Source organism: Chiloscyllium plagiosum, chromosome 41 (genome assembly GCF_004010195.1).
Source record: "Chiloscyllium plagiosum isolate BGI_BamShark_2017 chromosome 41, ASM401019v2, whole genome shotgun sequence".
Taxonomy (NCBI): Eukaryota; Metazoa; Chordata; class Chondrichthyes; order Orectolobiformes; family Hemiscylliidae; genus Chiloscyllium; species Chiloscyllium plagiosum.
The window spans coordinates 10,376,177-10,396,805 of record NC_057750.1 but is presented as its reverse complement, the minus strand read 5'-3'; the positions used below and the strand labels follow the sequence as shown (position 1 = coordinate 10,396,805).

At 44.5% G+C, this 20,629-nt stretch overlaps 1 protein-coding gene across 2 annotated transcripts in view; it reads left to right on the top strand.

Moving 5' to 3' along the window:
- Positions 1-494: 494 nt before the first annotated feature.
- Positions 495-20,629, top strand: part of capn12 (calpain 12) — a 45,316-nt gene continuing 25,181 nt past the window's right edge. Inside the window, exons 1-8 of one of the 2 annotated variants that reach the window (XM_043680923.1) lie at positions 495-578; positions 2,432-2,550; positions 3,224-3,357; positions 12,197-12,368; positions 14,452-14,535; positions 15,582-15,667; positions 16,513-16,590; positions 17,104-17,258. In XM_043680923.1, the coding sequence (XP_043536858.1) occupies positions 2,455-2,550; positions 3,224-3,357; positions 12,197-12,368; positions 14,452-14,535; positions 15,582-15,667; positions 16,513-16,590; positions 17,104-17,258 (805 nt within the window). In that variant the 5' untranslated portion in view covers positions 495-578; positions 2,432-2,454. The remainder of the gene's footprint in view (positions 579-2,431; positions 2,551-3,223; positions 3,358-12,196; positions 12,369-14,451; positions 14,536-15,581; positions 15,668-16,512; positions 16,591-17,103; positions 17,259-20,629) is intronic. The other variant, XM_043680922.1, reaches the window with a different exon arrangement.

Here is a 20,629-nt window from a genome sequence, read left to right as displayed (position 1 = left end):
GGGGGGAGGTGTGTCAGTATTTACACAGAGACCCCATATGGAGGTTGTGCTGGGTTGGGGGGGGAGGTGTGTCAGTATTTACACAGAGACCCCATATGGAGGTTGTGCTGGGTTGGGGGGGAGGTGTGTCAGTATTTACACAGAGACCCCATATGGAGGTTGTGCTGGGTTGGGGGGAGGTGTGTCAGTATTTACACAGAGACCCCATATGGAGGTTGTGCTGGGTTGGGGGGGTGTGTGTCAGTATTTACACGCAGTCCTTGGGGGCTGGTGGTGAATATGGGGGGATGGGGGTGGGTGCGTCTTCAGTATTTCCACAGCGTCCGGGGAGGAGGCGACGGTGGACGATGGGATGTGTGTCAGTATTTGCTGGGGTTTAGGGAAACGTATCTGTCCTTGAGGCGAGTTGTGATCACTAAGGAATGTACATTTCCATGATTGTGGATGTCTGAAATGTGTGCAGATAGTAAAGCAAGCTTAAAAGGTTCAATGTTAATTCAAATTACAGGAACTGTTTTCAAAGCCCCAGTTTTTTGTGGATTCGATCAGCCGCACGGATATTCGCCAAGGTCGGCTCGGTGAGTGTCAGTCTGAATCCTTCTCTGCTCCTTAGCGCTGAGACAGCCGGGAGTTCTGGTACATTCCCTGGGAAATATTCCTTCACTATACTCTCCAGCGTGTACCTGGACGGATAAGAACACAGAATATACCGTGAAATTCAAACGTACAAGAATCATCTGATTGTCTTCCTAGTCCCAGTCCACTCGGAAAAATAAACTAAGTGTCAAAATGTCACTGTACTAGGACTATTTGATGGGGAAAGTGGAGAGATAGATTTACTCTGTATCTAACCCTACGCTTTGTACCTGTTCTTGGAGTGTTTGATGGGACAGTGTTAAGGGAACTTGATATCTAACCTGGTGTTCTCCCTGTTCTGGGAGTGTTTGATGGGACAGTGTAGAGAAAGCTTTACTCTGGAAGCCCATCCTGTCACTGTTCTGAGAGTGTTTGATGGGCGAGGTGTAGAAGGGCTTTACTCTGTGTCAAATCCCATGATACACCTGTTTTGAGAGTTGCCTATATGCCAAGCTCAAGGATTTCCCTTCCCCAAATCTCTCAACCTCACTTTCCAGACTCTCTATTAAGCTCCATCTTTGGTCAAACTGGATCATCTGACCTACTATCTCTAACACATGGTTTGGAGTCATGTGTTTTATAAAGTTCCATTTTATTATATTAAAAGTGCCATATAAATGAAGGTCTTTTTGTTGCATACTCCAACTGGCTCCAAATCCATGGAACAGCTGGGAGCAGCATTTCTCCTCAGAATGATGGGCATAGAGGCAGCAGTCAGTCATCATAAGAAGCTTGATGACCTGATGAAAACAATTGACAATGAAAAGCCTTAAGGTGCTGCAGAGGGGAGACACTGAGAAAATGGTTCCCTTAGCAAGGAAATCTAGAACTATGGGGTCACATTTGCAGGATAAGGGACTGGATATTTGGAAGGGTACCAGCGGCAAGGGGACACCACAACCTACAGGCTCCCTCCAAACTACTCACCATCCTGACTTGGAAATAAATTGCTGTTCTTTCAAAATCCTGGAACACCCTCATTAAAGGCACCGAGTGTCCCTAAAAATTCTCCAACTCACTCCCTCCTTCACCCTCATCATCTTTTCCTCAACTGTTTCCAAAGCAAGTATGTCCCTCTCAGTGTAGGGTGTGCAGAACTGAACCGTATGCTCTTGGTGAAGTCTCACCAATGCCCAGTTGCGTGACACAATTGTTTCTTGGTACATTTTAGCCCAAGCCTGAATATAGTCCAGATCTTGTCCCATATGAACATCAACTGCTTCAAAGTTGTTAATGGCGCAGAACATTGTTCAACCACCAGTGAACTCTTTTTCTTAAATCAATTCACAGGATGTGGGCGTCACTAGTCAGACTAATATTTATTATCCATCCCTAATTGTCCAGAGGACAGTTAAGTGTCAACCACATTGCTGTGGTCTGGAGTCACATGTAGGCCATGTAAAGACAACATTTCCCTTCCCATTAGTGACCAGATGGGTTTCTCTGACATTGGTTTCATGGCTGTTATTAACCTCCTAATTCCAGATATTAATGAATTCTAATTCCACCATCTACCATGGCAGGATTCAAACTCAGTCAATAGTGATAATAACCACTATGCCATCACCTCCCTGCATATAATATGTTTCCATTTTAAGGTCAGGAGTGGGGATGTTCTCTCAATCAAAATCTGTCTTAATTTCTCTTACTTTTCTCTCTCACATTAACTTTATCCCCCCCTCTCTCTCATTCCTTCTCTTGCTCTGCCATTTTCTCTCTCTCTCACTCACTGTCTTAATCTCACTCACTTTTTTTTTCATTTTCCCCTCTCAATCGAACTCTCTCCTCTTTACAGGTGATTGCTGGTTCCTGGCAGCTATGTCCTCACTGACCCTCGATGAGAAGCTCTTCACTTATGCAGTTCCCACTGAGCAGAGTTTTCAGCAGCCGTATGCTGGGATCTTCCACTTCCGGGTACGGAACTGGGTTCAACCCCATCAGATGGAGGCACTGCAGCTAGAAATGTGTGCGTCGTGAGAGTGTGTGAACATCTGTGTATAAGTGAGTTTCTGTTTGTGTGAGTGTGTGCACTTGTATGGAATACACTTGTGTGTCTGTTTATGAGTGTGTTGGTCTGTCTGTTCATGAGGAATGATGGTTTGATTCAATCCCGAGGGGGTCCTGGGGGCATGTGTAGGCCAGACAGTTAAAGACAGCAGATTGCCATTCCCCAAAATGGCATTAGTGAATCAGATGAATGTTTACTACAGCTGATGGTGGTTGTCATGGTTATCATCACCCAGTCTAGATTCTAATTGCAGATTTATTAATTAACTTTAAATTCTGCCAGCAGCTGGGGTAGGATTTGAATACTTGACCCTGGATCAATACTCATGCTAAGATCGTTCATCCACTAACATCATGGCCACTGCACCAGCATTGCCTCACGATGGGTAAAATTCAACCCCAACTCCCTGCTGAAGAATGGCTGATTGAGTGAGGATGTTGCACTTCCCATGGAGACAGGCCTTTGGGAGGGGAACAGATGCAAACAGGCTGGGGCTGGGGATGATGGGGGGGGGGGGGGGGGCATTTAGACAAAAGGACCAGTTTTATATACAATGTTTAAATCTGCCTGTTCTCCAAGTTCTGGCAGTACGGAAAATGGGTGGAGGTCGTAGTGGATGATCAACTCCCAGTGAAGAACCGGAGACTAATCTTCACCTCATCGTCCTCACGGAATGAACTCTGGAGTGCCCTTCTAGAGAAGGCCTATGCCAAGTAAGGACCCAACCTTCTCCCGCATCAAACACTGTTTGCTGTAGATCCATCAAAGAGAGAGATCTCGAGATTAATTTCACTGATTAGTTATCAACGCCAACATTCCAGGGAAGTTTTATATTCCAGGCAGTCCTCACTTGGAATAGCATGTTTTCTAGATCAGGCAAACACTGTAAAGTTCTCTATGATACTGAATTGATAAGGACACAGTGGGGCTAGACATAGAGTAAAGATCTCTCAACTCTTTTAAACTGCAAGTAAAGTTTCATCTACACTTTCACCATCAAAGTCCCACGATAGAGACAGCATGTGGTTAGATACAGAGTAAAGCTTCCTTCACCCTTCTAAACTCAAAGTCAATTTAAAATAAAGCTTCCTCTACACTGTCCCCATCAAACACTCACGTCAAGCACAGCATGGAGTTAGATACAGAGTAAAGCTCCCTGGTCTCCTTCCTATAGGAAAGATGTTGTGAAACTTGAAAGGGTTCAGAAAAGATTTACAAGGATGTTGCCAGGGTTGGAGGATTTGAGCTACAGGGAGAGGCTCAACAGGTTGGGGTTGCTTTCCCTGGAGCATCAGTGGATAAGGGTTGACCCTATAGAGGTTTACAAAATCATGAGGGGCATGGATAGGGTAAATAGGCAAAGTCTTTTCCCTGGGGTCGGGGACTCCAGAACTAGAGGGCATAGGTTTAGGGTGAGAGGGGAAAGATAGAAAAGAGACCTACTGGGCAACATTTTCACAGAGAGGGTGGTACGTGTATGGAATGAGCTGCCAGAGGAAGTAGTGGAGGCTTGTACAATTGCAACATTTAAGAGGCATTTGGATGGGTATATGAATAGGAAGGGTTTGGAGGGATATGGGCCGGGCGCTGGCAGGTGGGACTAGATTGGGTTGGGATATTTGGTCGGCATGGACTGAAGGGTCTGTTTCCATGCTGTACATCTCTATGACTCTATACTGTCCCCATTAGACACTCCTAGACTTAGATACAGGGTAAAACTAGTAAAACTACCTCTACACTGTCGCCAACAAACACTCCCAGGATAGAGACAGCACATGTTTACATAGAGAGTGATAGTCCCTCAACTCCTTTAAACCAAAAGTAAAGCTCTATTCTTTTAAAACTGAAAGTAACCTCTCTTGACTGTCCCCATCAAACACTCCCAGAACAGATACAACACAGGATTAAATGCAGAGTAAAGCTCTCTCTGCAGTATCCCCATCAAATATTTCAGGATGGCACATGGGGTTGCGACCATGAGGAGTAATCAGTGATAATGCAGTAAAAGTGTCAGGTCCTTCTTGAGGGAGTGTTTCCTTGTCAGTGCAGACTAACATCTCTCAAATTAAACTGAGTTTACCATTTTGAATTTTATTGGCCTGTCTTTGTCAATTAACTACCAATAAGCTGTAAGTGATTGGCACAGTGGGTGGAGTTTGGTTGTAATTGCAGGCCATTGAAGTGACTCAATGGGCAACAGCCTCCCCATCATTACTTCTATGTTGCTCTATCCAGAGAGGAAAGACTGAGGAGACTTGGGCCCATTTTCGCTGGAGGTTAGACGAATGAGGGGTGATTTTCTCCTTGAAAATTTCAAAATCCCCCCCAGGATTTGACACCTTCTCACTCATTCATTCTTCCCTTGTGTCACTCTCACCCCCTCACTCATCCCTTCCCACCCACCATCTCTTTCCCTCCCTCACTCACCCTCTTTCACCCACTCTTCCCCCCTCACCCAATCTCTATTAACCTCACATGTACTCTCTCCTACACACTCTTTCCCCCCCAGCTCCCCACATTCACTGCACACACAGATCTGGTGACGTGGAGGGAAAGGGAGCTGGAAACAAAATTTGGAAAAGGGTGTTTGAATATTTCAAAAAGGAAGTGAGGAGCAGGCTTAAATTCCAATCTGTCCAAAAAATATTTTTTTCTTAAAATCAGGAACAAAAACATCACATGAGCATTTTGATTTGGATGTTGTAGGATTTGCCAGCAATTTCAACAAGGACAGTTGGACAACAGTCTACATATCGAACAAATACATTCCATGATCATTACCCAATCTGCCTAAGGCCAAAACAGTTCAAATTGGAAATGCAGAGAGTTCTCTAAACAACACATTTCTCTCTGTGATGCCTCAATACTTCTTAATTTATGTCACGTAACCTTTGTGATCAAAGCACACAGAACAAGAGGCATTGAAGTTCCCAGTCTCCCCAGTACACTAGAGGGGCTGAAAGGCCTTAGATAGCAACCTTTCCAATCGAACAAATGGCGTCAAATACCCTGTTTCTGCTCACATTTACCTCTGAGAAGCACACACTGACAGCTTTACCTGAACACCATAGAAACCAGAGTAACTAGTTTGATTTGTAATTCCTTCCCTGGGGGCACACGTTTTGCAATGAAACCAAGTGAAAAACTGTTCAGAAATGCAACACAATAGACTTCTGTGTTACACACGATCACATGGCGGGGGGATTTGGTGAATGTTATTATCTGGAATGAGCTGCTGAATGTGGGGATGGATTTCAAAATTCCATGCAATTTGATCGAGATTTCAAAAGGAAAACATTTGATATGCACACAGAGGGTGGTGCATGTATGGAATGAGCTGACAGAGGAAATGGTGGAGGCTTGTACAATACAACATTTAAAAGGCATCAGGCTGGGACTATGAATAGGAAGGGTTTAGAGGGGTATGGGCCAGGTGCTGGCAAATGGGACTAGATTAGGTCAGGATAACTAGTTAACATGGACAAGTTGAACCGAAGGGTCTGTTTCCGTGCTGTACATCTCTATGACTGTTGAGAAAAGCCCAGAAGTGTGATGGGAAATTGGATAGCTTTCGACTGACCAGGTCGTCCAAGTTGCCATGACATTGTGCACTTTTTCACCCAAATGTTGTAGTCGGTCTTTCTGAAACTATGACTTTTACAGTGTGATTTACTGCATGGTAAAAACAATGACTGCAGATGCTGGAAACCAGATTCTGGATTAGTGGTGCTGGAAGAGCACAGCAGTTCAGGCAGCATCCAAGGAGCAGCAAAATCGACGTTTCGGGCAAAAGCCCTTCATCAAGAATAATAATGAAGGGCTTTTGCCCGAAACGTCGATTTCGCTGCTCCTTGGATGCTGCATGATTTACTGCATGGACCTTTGTTAGTGGGTAATCCAAGATGGAGGATGGGAAACATTTGTATCTGTAACAGCTGCTCCATTTTGAGGAATTTTAGGCCTATGAGGTGATTTCCTCAAATGACGGTTTTATATGGTGTTGCAATTGTTTTGGAACTTTGGAGAAAAAAAGTCAAAATGGCACTTTTAAAAGGGAGAGCCACTGACAAAGGACGTGGTCTGTAAAGGAGAGAAGAAAGAAACCCATACTGCTAACTGACACAGCAGTGAATCTGAGCAGTTACTGCCTTTGCTGTTTGAATTCATGTATCGCTGGACATCAGCGTATGTCAAGGAAACTTTAACAGTGTAATTCACAACAGATCTTGGAGAAACCTATTTGGAAGAGGTCACAGCACAGAAACAGATAAGTGAATAGTTTTAAGTACAGCCTTGCTGTAAATCCACAATAGTGAGTAGTGTGAATTCTTTCCTGATTATATGTTTTTATTAGGATCTGTCTCTTGATTAAATTTTTAAAATGTAAACTATAAGTATTAAGTTAGCCTGGAGCAGTGTTTTGTAGAGCAATAAGATGATGCTATTTTCTGGGTCTGTAGATTGAAAGGAGCAAAATGGCCTTTGGTAAAGTGATATGCTCTTGTTGGGCGTGGGAGTTTTGGGAGAGTTTACGGGTTACTGAGGATTATATCTGCAATAACTGTCTTTGGTTGCGAATCCTATCACATCGAATGGATCAGTTGGAGTGACAGTTAGAGGCAATGAGGAATTTACAAGAGCAAGGGAGTGTGATGGATGGCAGTTATAGGAAGGGAGAAAAGCCGAAGATACAGTCAAGTGGAAGGGTTAACTCCAGGAAAGCTAGGAGAGGTAGACAGGTAGTACAGGAGTCTTCAGTGGCTATCCCCATTTCAAATAAGTATGCTGTTTCGGAAAATGTAGGTGATGATGGACTCTCAGGGGAATGTAGCATGAACAGCCAAGTTTCTGGTAACAAGACAGGCTCTAATGCAATGTGAGGTACATTGGGTTCCAAGAGATTGATTGTGTTAGGGGACTCTCTAGACAGAGGCACAGACAGACGTTTTTGCGGCCAGCAGCAAAAAATCAGAATGCTGTGTTGCCTCACTGGTACAAGGATCAAGGATGTCTCAGAGAGGGTGCAGAATGTTCTCAAAGGGGAGAGGGACCAGCAGGAGGTCATTGTACACATTTATACCAAAAACATAGGAAGGGAAAAGGATGAGATTCTAAAAGGAGAATACAGAAAGTTAGGCAGGAATTTAAAAAGGAGGTCCTCAAGGGTAGTAATGTCTGGTTTACTCCCGGTGCTAGAGCTAGTGAGGATAGGAATAGGATAGAGCAGATGAAGGCGTGGCTGAGGAGCTGGTGTATGGAAAAAGGATTCACATTTTTGGATCATTGGAATCTCTTCTGGGGTAGTAGTGACCTGTACAAGAAGGATGGATCGCACCTGAATTGGAAGGAGACTAATAAACTGGAAGGGAGATTTGCTAGAGCTGCTTGAGAGCATTTAAACAAGGAAGGGGGCTGGGACCCAGAGAGATAGTGAGGAAAGAGATCAAGCTGAGACTGGTACAGTTGAGAAAAGAAGTGAGTCAAACACTCAGAGCAGGCAGGGACAAAGCAGAGAACAAGGTCGGACTGATAAATTAAACTGCATTCGTTTCAATGTAAGAGGGCTAACAGGGAAGGCAGATGAACTCAGGGTATGGTTAGGAACATGGAACTTGGATATCATAACGATTACAGAAACATGGCTCAGGGATGGACAGGACTGGCAGCATCTAGATTAGAGTGGTGCTGGAAAAGCACAGCAGGCTCTAATCTGGACTCTGGTTTCCAGCATCTGCAGTCCTTGTTTTTACCTAGGACTGGCAGCTTAATGGTCCAGGATACAAATGCTATTGAAAGGATAGAAAGGGAGGCAAGAGAGAAAGGGGAGTGACATTTTTGATAAGGGATAGCAATACAGCAGTACTTACAGAGGATATTCCCAGAAATACATCCAGGGAAGTTATTTGGGTGGAACTGAGAAATAAGAAAGGCATGATCATGTTATTGGGATTGTATTATAGATCCCCTAATAGTCAGTGGGAAATTGAGAAACAAATTTGTAAGGAGATTTCAGTTATCTGTAAGAATAATAGGGAGGTTATGATAGGGGATTTTATCTTTCCAAACATAGACTGGGACTGCCATAGTGTTAAGGGTTTAGATGGAGAGGAATTTGTTAAGTGTGTACAAGAAAATATTCTGATTCAGTATGTGGATGTACCTACTACAGAACGTGCAAAACTTGACCTACTCTTGGGGAATAAGACGGGGCAGGTGACTGAAGTGTCAGTGGGGGAGCACTTTGGGGCCAATGACCATAATTCTATTAGTTGTAAAATGGTGATGGAAAAGGATAGACCAGATCTAAAAGTTGAAGTTCTAAATTGGAGGAAGGTCAATTTTGACAGTATTAGACAAGAACTTTCAAAAGCTGATTGGGGCAGATATTCGCAGGTAAAAGGACGGCTGGAAAATGGGAAGCCTTCAGAAATGAGATAACGAAAGTCCAGAGACAGTATATTCCTGTTGGGGTGAAAGGAAAGGTGGTAAGTGTAGGGAATGCTGGATGACTAGAGAAATTGAAGGTTTGGTTAAGAAAAAGAAGGAAGCATACTTCGGGTATAAACAGGATAGATCGAGTCAATCCTTATAAAAGTATAAATGCAGTAGGAGTATACTTAAGGGGGAAATCAGGAGGGCAAAAGGGAGACATGAGATAGCTTTGGCAAATAGGGGGTTAGTGAGAATCCAAAGGGTTTTTACAAATACATTAAGGACAAAAGGGTAACTAGGGAGCAAATAGGGCCCCTCAAAAATCAGCAAGACAGCCTTTGTGTGGAGCCACAGGAGATGGGGGGAGTATTTTGCATCAGGGATGATGTAGAAAGTGGGGAAATGGAGGGTGACATCTTGAAAAATGTCCATATTGAGGAGGAAATGCTGGATGTCTTGAAACGCATAAAGGTGGATAAATCCCCAGGATCTGATCAAGTGAAAACTGGAACTCTGTGGCAAGCTGGGGAAGTGATTGCTGGGCCCCTTGCCGAGATATTTGTATCATCGATATTCACAAGTGAGGTGCCAGAAGACTGGAGGTTGGCTAATGTGGTATCATTATTTAAGAAAGGTGGTAAGGACAAGCCAGGGAACTATAGACCAGTGAGCCTGACATCGGTGGTGGAGAAGTTGTTGGAGGGAATCCTGAGGGACAGGATTTACCCATATGTGGAAAGGCAAGGACTGATTAGGGATAGTCAACATGGCTTTGTATGTGTGAAATCATGTCTCACAAACTTAATTGAGTTTTTTGAAAAAGTAACTAAGATGATTGATGAGGGCAGAGTGGTGGACATATCTAAAAGGCATTCGACAAGGTTCCCCATGGGAGACTGGTTAGCAAGGTAGATCTCATGGAATACAGGGAGAACTAGCCATTTGGATAAGAACTGGCTCAAAGTTTGAAGGCAGTGGGTGGTGGTGGAGGGTTGTTTTTCGGACTGGAGGCCTGTGACCAGTGATGTGCCACAAGGATCGGTGCTGGGTCCACTACTTTTCGTCATTTATATAAATGATTTGGATATGAACATAGGAGGTATAGTTACTAAGTTTGCAGATGACACCAAAACTGGAGGTGTAGTGGGCAGCGAAGAAGGTACCTCTTGGTCAGATGGGCCAATGGGCTGAGAAGAGGCAGATGGAGTTTAATTTAGGTAAATGTGAGGTGATAGAATTTTGGGAAAGCAAATCAGAGCAGGACTTATACACTTAATGGTAAGGTCCTGGGGAATGTTGCTGAACAAAGAGATCTTGGAATGCAAGTTCATAGCTCCTTGAAAGTAGAGTCGCAGGTCGATAGGATAGCGATGAATGCGTTTTGTATGCTTTCCTTTATCGGTCAGAGTATTGAGTATTGGAGTTGGGAGGTCATGTTGCAGTTGTATAGGATGTTGGTTAGGCCACTTTTGGAATATTGCGTGCAATTCTGGTCGTCTTCCTATCAGAAAAATGTTGTGAAACTTGAAAGGGTTCAGAAGATTTACAAGGACGTTGCCAGGATTGGAGGATTTGAGCTACAGTGAGAGGCTGAATAGGTTGGGGCTGTTTTCCCCGGAGCATTGAAGGCTGAGGGGTGATCTCAGAGGTTTATAAAATCATGAGGGGCATGGATAGGATAAATAGACAAAGTCTTTTCCCTGAGATGGGGGATCCCAGAACTAGACGGCATAGGTTTAGGGTGAGAGGGGAAAGATATAAAAGGGACCTAAGGGTGAACTTTTTAAAGCAGAGGCTGATACGTGTAAGTAATGACCTGCCAGAAGTAGTGGTGGAGGCTAGTATAATTGCAACATTTAGAAGGCTAGAAAAAAGTGAGGATTGCAGATGCTGGCGATCAGAGTCGAGTGTGTGGAGGAGAAAAAGCACAGCAGGTCAGGCAGCATCCAAGGAGCAGAAGAATCAAGGTCTTGGGCATTAGCCCTTCATCAGGAATTTCCCGATGAAGAGCTAATGCCTGAAATGTCGATTCCCCTGCTCTTCAGATGCTGCATGAACCTGCTGTGCTTTTCCACCTTCACACTCTCGACAACATTTAAAAGGCACCTGGATGGGTATATGATTAGGAAGGGTTTAGAGGGATATGGGCCAAGTACTGGTAAATGGGACAAGATTAGAGTGGAGTACCTGGTCGGCATGGACTCGTTGGGCTGAAGGGTCTGTTTCCATGCTGTACATCTCTTTGACTTAAATGGATCAGTATGGTTGAGAATCCAGTTGTGCCCAATGCCACCACTAGGTGGAACACCATGTGCCAACATAATCAGAACATTGGTTTAAAACTCCATAACAAGGACCAAGGACCTGTTGTGATGTGGTGGTAATGTCCATACCCCTTAACCGGGAGGTCTGGATTAGAGTCCCACCTGCTGCAGAGGTGTTTAATAATACCTCTGAATAGGTTGACCAAGGGAAGTTTCAAGGAAAGCACACCTGTTAGGAACTCTTCAAAATAGCCAACAATGTGCTCATGGAAATTTGTAAGGATCATTTAACCTGTATTTTAGCAAATCCTACATGGTTTATGGCTATTCAATTAACCAGCGTTGATCTACCTGAGGGGACAGCTCTGTTTGTCCTGCCTTTACTCAATTTCCGCACTCCTTTCAATCTTCTCACAGTGCTGTCCTTAGCAGTGTTGAAGTCAGTCGCATCTTATTTCATAGCGATCTATTCTGCAATTATTAGCTAGTGACTGTTCAGTTAAGACACATTTTTTAAAAGAGCCACAAAGTTGACTGCCTGCAGCAGGTAGATATCACCTGACTTCAGCAGTGTCACTCCCTGATATACCCCACACCCTTCACTGTAACTCTGATATAGCCCACAGTCCTCACTGTAACTCTGATATATCCCACAACCCTAACCAGAACACTCCAATATAGCCAACACACCTCACTGTAACACTCTGATATCCCCCACATCCCTGCACCCGTCAGGGTAATAGTGTTATATCCCACTCCCCTCAATGTAACACTCACATGCAACTTTTAAGATCTAAAGTGTCAACAAAGACAATTATTTCGATATGATGGTGACATTCTGGTCTTGCCCCTGTAGGCTGTATGGTTCCTATTCCAGTTTAATCAGCGGCAATGTGTCAGAGGCAATGGAAGACTTCACCGGAGGAATTGCTGTCTCTTTCAAAATGAGCTCCATAACCCCAGATGAGCTGTGGATGTTGATTAAGCGAGCTCTCACCAAGCAGTCACTGGCATCCTGCAGCATCGAGGTAATGCCAACACTATGCTGTTGCTCTCACTCCCAATGGGAGGCTCCAATATGGTGTTGCTGAGCAACTCCAGGCCTCAATGACCAGTCTGATGGGATACTCTTGATTCACTGGATCTCTTCAGAAGATCATGGGGCTTTAACTCTCTGTCGCTGTCCACTGCCCCTCTCACTGGGTTGTAGCTACTGAGGTCAAGGGGAGGTGGTGGCTCAGAGTGCAACAGTTGGGGAATCAGGGAGAGAGGGTTAAACATAGAAAACGGCAGCTGTGTAGGTTATTCGGCCTTTCAAACCTACTTCAGCTATTCAATGTGATCATGGCTGATCATCTGCCTCAGTCCACGGTTCCCACTTTCTCCCCATACCCTTTCATCCCTTTAGCCAGAAGAAACATATCTAACATCTTCTGCCTTTCTGTGGCAGAGAATTCCATAGTCCTAAATATCTTAGCCAGCATCTTTAGACAGTGACCTCTGGTTCTGGAGTGGTAGAGAGAGGGAAATTGGTGGAGTGGATTATGGTTTATAGAAAGGGATAGACTAGGTAAAGCTAGTTGAGTAGGGATGGGGGTTTTAGTGGGAGGGGTTACTGGGGACTTAGGGTCACATAGGAGACAGAGGGCTTGAAGAGAAATGGATGTTGGGTGTCTAGAAGGAGGGAGAGAGAAAGAAAGAGTGTGGAACTGAAGGTGATTGGGGGTGGTGGTGAATGAGAAAGGCTTGGGTAGACAGGGAACCTAAAGGAAGATTGGGGGAGAGGAGAATGGAGACAGATTCTGAGAAAGTGCTAGGCAGAGTGGGAACTTGAAAAGGGTGGGGTAGAGAGGGTTTGGGAGAAAGGAGTTTGGCATCTTATTGAGAAAGAGGAACTGGGCAGCACGATGGCTCAGTGGTTAGCACTGTTGCCTTACAGTGCCAGGGACCTGGGTTCAATTGTCGCCTCGGGTAACTGTCTGTGTGGAGTTTGCACATTCTCCCCATGTCTCCGTGGGTTTCCTCCGGATGCACCGGTTTCCTCCCACAGTCCAAAGATGTGCAGGTTAGGTGAATTGACCATGCTAAAAATTGCCCAAAGTGTTCAGGGATGTGTAGGTTAGGTGTATTAGTCAAAGGTAAATGTAGAGCAGTAGGGAAATGGGCCTGGGTGGGTTGCCCTTCGGAGGGTCAGCATGGACTTGTTGGGGCAAATCCATACTGTAGGGATTCTATATTATTCTGTATAACTGAGGGTGGGTTTGGGGGAAGAGAGGATTGGGTGTTTTAGGAGGGAGAGGCTCTGAGGGAGGATATGGGGAAGAGAGGAACCCCGAGGGAATGTTGGAGGGGGGGAAAATGGGGTTTTGGACAGAGAGGGACGATAAGGGAGAATCAGGGGAAGAGAGGCGCTTTGAGAGGATTGGGCAGAGTGGGGTCCTGAGGGAGAGTTAGGCGAAGAGGGAATTTGGTGTTTGAGGAGAGAGAGGAACCCTGATGGAGACTTCTATGGAGATGTGAATGGGGATTTTGGAGAGAGGGGCTCTGAGGAAGGATTAGGAGAGAGGGGAATGATGGTTTTGGGAAAAGAGAGGCTCTGAGGAAGGATTAGAGGGATTTGGAGGAGAGGAAGGGTTGAGGAGACAGGGAGTCTGGCAGAAGGAGCTGAGACCTCACCAAAGAGAGATATCAGGGTATGGACCCTTGAACCTGGAGGGAGACCTCGGAAATCAATTTTAGAAATTTACTCCAGTTGTTTTGTGGGACTCTTATTTTGGTCACAACCATTTTCAATCAGGGGACTGGTGGTTACTGATCTGTCCACACCTTCCCATTGAGGCTGGAGGTACGGGAACCTCAGGTTGTTCTCATTCCCAAGAATTCAGCAAATAACCCTCTCCTCTGGGTTAGCCAACACGTGGCCTAACCATGAGGGCAGGAGATCCCAAGATCAGACGAGGTGACCAATTGGATCATTCATAACCCCATTAAGACATTGTAGGATTAACCATCCTGAGCTGCATGATTACTGTCGGGATCTGGGAGTAGGATCTCGGAGTTTGTTGCTGATTCCAAACCCGTTGTGACAGTGACCTTCTGGGTTTATCCTAGGCTGCCAACCAGGAGGATGTGGAGAAGGACCATGGCCTGGGTCTAATGAAGGCACATTCGTACGCAATCACAGGTGCAGACACGGTGAGCACATCCTCGCTCCTCACCATTCTGTCATCTCCTCTGACATCAGAGCTCCACACATTATTGTTTGTTGGGCGTGTCTGAATTTAATTTTTGCCCAGGTCCTGCCTCCCCGAAACACATCCAATATTCAGCCTCACTTTCCTCTTTAATACTCTTTCTGAATCTCACCTTATTGTCGAAGTGCATGGTCTCTGTGATCTCACAGCTCCGTATGTGACTTGGAGTCTGTTCATGCTTCTGGGTGAAAATGACTGTATTCGTTCGAGTTCAGGTTCTTGGTGGGGAACATTGGTGACTGCTCACACCCATCTGCGCCTATAAGGTTCTGCTGTAAATAGGATGGGCTATGATCGGCAACTGCATTTTGGATCAATTGCTCATTTGGGCTGGGTCTCTCTGTTTTCTCTTGCCTCTGATCGGTGCTTGCTTTCAATGGTCAATACAAGGCTGTGCTTTTTTTAAAAGCTTAGTTGCGATAGGCCCTGGATTCTGCACAGGATTCAATGTCAATTTGGAAAATCCTAAGACACCTTCAAAGTGCCCTTTCTACACTTCCTTTGATCAGTTTTAAAACGCTCTTGTAGAATGCCCTGGGCACACAGAGCTGGTGTACTGCTGAATAAAGGGACATGTTGTCAAGGCTCTTCAACACATAGAATCGCAAGAATGCCAAATCTCAAACAGAACAACAGTTTAAAATGCATGAGAAAAGGATGCTGATTAGTTTCACTCTGGTTGAGCTTCTACCATGCATTAAGGAACTATTGTCCCCTACACTCATTTTTAAGTCAACAAAGAGAAAGTACCTGGACCTGTTCCTCGTGCTTGCAGAAGGCAGGCCCTTACATATTAATATTTATAGAGGCATTCTAGAGGATGATTAGTTGAATAGAAATAGAAACATTTCTATTCAACTAATGTGATGGGGAAAAGGCAGGAGGCAGTAGGTATTCGAACCAAGCCTAATAGCCTCCTTCTGTGTTATAATAGTTCTGTAGTCCTTGTTCTACCACTGACCCTCATCCACTTGTTTCCATCACTAGGTGAAGTATGATGGCTCCTCAATAAGACTCTTCCGTTTGCGCAATCCTTGGGGTCACAAGGAGTACAATGGTCCATGGAGTGACAGGTAGGAGGGAGTTCTCTCCCAAAGGTTTCACACACTGCATGAGACAGGTTAGCTATGGCCACTGTAGGCACAGGACCAGAACAGAGGCAAACAGAATCTGAGAATTATCAAAACTAGCCGAATACTGGTTACCTGCTCCCAAAATCATTTCCATGGTTACCTGAACCAGATCCCATTGCCAGTGCTGTAGTTTTGTGAAGGTTGGATCAGAATCAGCCAGACTTCAAGGATAAGACTCCTTAAGGGCCTAGTTTCTCCAACCAGCAGGGGATCTTGTGCTCCATATTGGTTTAGCCATTTCCTTCCTGGGTGCAGGAGCAACCATAACAGTCCAGAAACTACATATTGTCTCCTCAAAATTTTCCACCCCCATTCACTATCCCATCAAACATTCCCAAGACAGTGATAGCACATGTTTGGAAACAGTAAAGCTCTATGCTTCCAGATGAAGGAAAGGAACAGCACAGGGTTAGATAGAAAATAAAGGTCCCACTACTCTTCTAAACTGCAAGCAAAGCCCATTCCATACCATCTACATCAAACACTCAGAAGGGCAGGGAGAACATACAAGGCCAATTACAGACTAAAGCTCCCTCAATGTTGTTCCCATTAAACACTCCCAGGACAGTATTGTCTTTGTGCCTTACTCTGTCAATAAGGAAACATGATTTTGCCACTCATCCTGCAAGTTCTTACTCAACAACCCCACCTTATTTCTCACCTGGATTTGGATTTTATGAAGTGTTTCAATTTAAATCTTTCAAGATCATAGACAGTGAAGGATCTCAGGCTCATTATACTGGATTTCCCCCCAATATCTAATGTTCTCTTTCCTGTTTTTGCAGATCCCAGTTGTGGAATGCAGTTAGTGAGAATGAGAAGACCAAACTGAAGTTGATGATTAAGGAAGATGGGGAATTCTGGTAAGTGCTTCACTCTGACTTGCACTGAAAGCACTTTGCTGTAAATCAGAATGGGGGCAACAATGGTCAATCAAATATGGCTCCATTTGATTTCCCTGGTGCATTCTCCATGACTAAATTCCAAGTAATCAGAGGCTTCTTGGCAACCAATCAGCATCCTTTCCTCAGCACTATAAATTGTTATTCCCTTTGAAATGTGGCATTCTTGTAATTCTGTCCTGATGAGTGAGAGGTGAAAAGCTTCAACAGCCCATGTCTTTGTCTAGCATTAAGCAAGAAAGATGACTTCTGCTTTAGCACTGAGATTGTTGTTAATTAATGGGGTTAGGATGGGTTCTGACACTAATTGTTTCCTTGGTTTTTAAAGGAGAACTCTCACTGCCAATAGGGATTTTGCACCACTGCTGGGTACAAAGTGCAGAATAAAGGGAGAATGCAGGAGCCACTTGGTTAGCTTTCTGACCTTTTGCCTTGTGTCTTACCACATTGCCACTATCATCCCCTCTTATACAGGATGCCAGCCAAAATTCTTGCTGAGAACTTCACCCAGATTGAGCTGTGTAATCTACAACCCCTCTGCCTACACAGCACCAACTGTCTCTGGACCATTACTTCTCACGAAGGGAAGTGGGTGGCAGGAATTAGTGCTGGCGGATGCACTAATGAAGGTAAGAGTATTATTGTCAGAAGCCAGTGTGTCCATTGCCTCCTTAGCCCTGACCCCCCTTACTGACTGGTAATAAATTCTTACAGGCTCCGAGATTCTGGAAAAGAGGTAATCCCCAGGGTGGTGGGCACCAAGGTCAAAAAAATTCAAAACCAAGGGCAGATAAACGAGTATTATTTCAACTGACATGCATCGATTCTCAAGACGTACTGTTCCAAAGTTCCTTATTTCCACAGCGATGTGGTTGACTCTTAAACTTCAAAAGGCGGGAGGGAATGTTGTGGAGAGTTAGGAGTCAGCCCTGGACTGTCTGTTACTAGCTCTCTGACAAACTGGAACCTGGGCCATGCTCACATACTGTGTGGAGAAAGTGAGGGCTGGAGATCAGAGCTGAAAATGTGTTGCTGGAAAAGCTTATGCCCGAAACGTCGATTCTCCTGTTCCCTGGATGCTGCCTGACCTGCTGCGCTTTTCCAGCAACACATTTTCAGCTCACATACTGTGTGGTAGACCCTAATTTCCAAGAACAGTAGTTAAGACAGGTCCGTGCATGTTACGATGCAACAGCAATTTGGGCTACGGAGGAGGAGAAGGGAATGGGGCTGTTCACAATGTTCCTGACAGCACAAGAGTAAATAATTCCCAGTTTCAAAATCAGTTCTTCAAAATCCAAATTATGTAATGGCTGTAGGACAGACAGAGACTGTTCGGTGCATTATGTCTACAGCGTTTGATCAATTCCCTTCCTGATATTCTCTAATGTTTTCCTTGGTAATCCTGCACATTCTTCCTTTTCTGATAAAGACCTAGTTTACATTTTGAAAGCCTCACCTGAACCTGCCTCCCCCACACACTCAGGCAGCACATTCTGCCACCTTCAATAAATTGTGTACAATATGCTCAGGTCCCACTGCTCCTGCACTCCCTTTAGTATCATACCCTTTTATTTATGTTGTCTCTCTTCTGACTGCTTTGCAATTCTCTACACTGAATTTAATCTGCCACTTACTCATCCATTCCAGCAAGCTGTCTGTGCAATATTCTTTGAGCAAGTTCTGGCCTGTGCTCGATTGTGAACACTTGTTTTTCTCAAATGGCATTTTAGAGGAGATTAAGTCTCTCTGCAATCAAACCCTGTAGCAGTGAAATGGCGCCCGTGGGTGATTAAGAGACCAACTCTAAATAAAGGTCTTGTGCAATAGTTACACAAACACTCATGTTTCTCACATTCAGAATTCACTGGAAATAGTGGGGTGTTGGTAATGTTACTGGATTAGGAAGCCAGCAGCCCAGGTTAATACTTTGTTGATGTTGGTTCAATTCATTTAAACTCAAAAAGTAAATCTGGAGCTTTAAAGCTAATCTCATACCATAACCACAAACATTGATTATTTGTAGGAACCCATTTGGTTCACTCGAGATTTTTAGGGAAAGAAATCTGGCCTACGTGTAATTCCTGGTTCACAGCAATGTGGTTGACTTTGCAATGGCCAAGCAAGACAAACAGGCAAAAGTGAGTACTGCAAATGCTGGAAATCAGAGTCTAGATTAGAGTGGTGCTGGAAAAGCACAGCCAGTCAGGCAGCATTCGAGGAGCAGGAAAATCGATGTTTCGGGCAAAAGCCCTTCGAAACGTCGATTTTCCTGCTCCTCGAATGCTGCCTGACCGGCTGTGGTTTTCCAGCACCACTCTAAGCAAAACAAACAGTTCAAGGGCACTTGGGGATGGTCAACAAATGTTGGCCCTGCCAGCGATGCCCAAGTCCCATGTAAGAATAAAGAACCTCTTTGCCACTCTATGCTTCTTTCACTTGGGGTCAAAGATCAGGGCTGAAATTCCACACAGAATGAGAGGCCATTAAGAATCAGATGGTCATGTGCTTAGTCCCTCTCCCATCATTCAGGCTGATACTTCCTGTGTCATACCTTGGGGAATGTAGCAGTGGTGGAGGTGCCATCTTTTGGATCATAGGTTCATGGTCCAAGTGGACAGGAAATGTCCCGGCCAATCTTCCTCTTCCAATCCCCAAGCAAAAAGAACAAGTAGACAATTAGAATTATATTGTGCAAAATTGAGCTGCCGTAGATTTACATTCCAACAGTGACAACATACGAGATGGGATTAATCACAATTTAAGCTGTTTACAACATTCTGAGAACGTGATTGAGAAACTTCCTAAGCAGACGAGCTAATTTAAAACAGGCAGTGCCAGTTTGATGCTAACTTTGTAAATCATGGGCAGGGAGTGGGGGGGTGGAAGAGAATTTGCCTGGGGCATGGGGTAATTGGGCACACAACTCCCAAGCCAATGAGCCCTACATCAGTGGTGGGTAAGTTGTTCGAGGGGATTCTGAAAGACTAAATCTGCATGCATGTGGAAAGGCAAGGACTGATTAGGGACAGTCAGCATGGCTTTGCGCAGGAAATTATGACTCATAAACTTGATTGAGGTTTTTTGAAGAAATGACTAAGATAGATCAATGAAGGCAGAGCATTTGACATTGTTGAAGGCCTTCCTAAAGTCCATGTAGACAAAGTTCCACATGGTAGACTGGTTAGAAAGGATGGATCACATGGGATCCAGAGAGAGCTAGCCAATTGGATACAGAGTTACCTTGATGCTAGGAGATAGTGTGTGCTGGTAGAGGGTTGTTGTTTAGACTGGATACCTGCGACCAGTGGTGTGCTGCAAGGATTGGTGCTGCGTCCATGGTCATCATTTATATAAGCGATGTGAATGATAATACAAGAGGCATGGTTACTAAATTTGCAAATGACACCAAAATTGGTAATATAGCAGAGAGTGAAGATTCTTAAGAGTTCAAGAGGAACTTGATCAACTGAACCAGTCAGCTGAGGAATGGCAGATGGAGTTTAATTTATATAAATGTGAGAGCAGATCTTACACAGTTACTGTAGGACCCTGTGGACTGTTGTCGATCAGAAACACTTAGGCTGCAGGTACATAGTTCCTTGAAAGTGGCATCACAAATAGAAAGGGTGGTGAAGGCAGCATTTGGCATGCTTGCTTAATCAGTCAGGAGTACAGAAGTTGGGACATCATGTTACAGTTGTACAAGACACTAGTAAGGACACATTTAGAATACAGCATACAATTTTGGTTGCCCTATTATTAAACTGGAAAGGGTGCAAGAAACATTTACAAGGACGGGGGTTTGAGTTATAAGGAGAGGCTTGATACGCTGGGACTTTCTTCGCTGGACCAGAGAAGGTTGAGGGACAACATTACAGCGGTTTATAAAATTGTAAAGGACATAGATAAGGCAAATAGCCATGGTCTTTTCCCGAAGATAGGGGAGTCCAAAACTAGAGGGCATAAGTTTAAGCAGAGAGGCAAAAGGTTTAAAAGG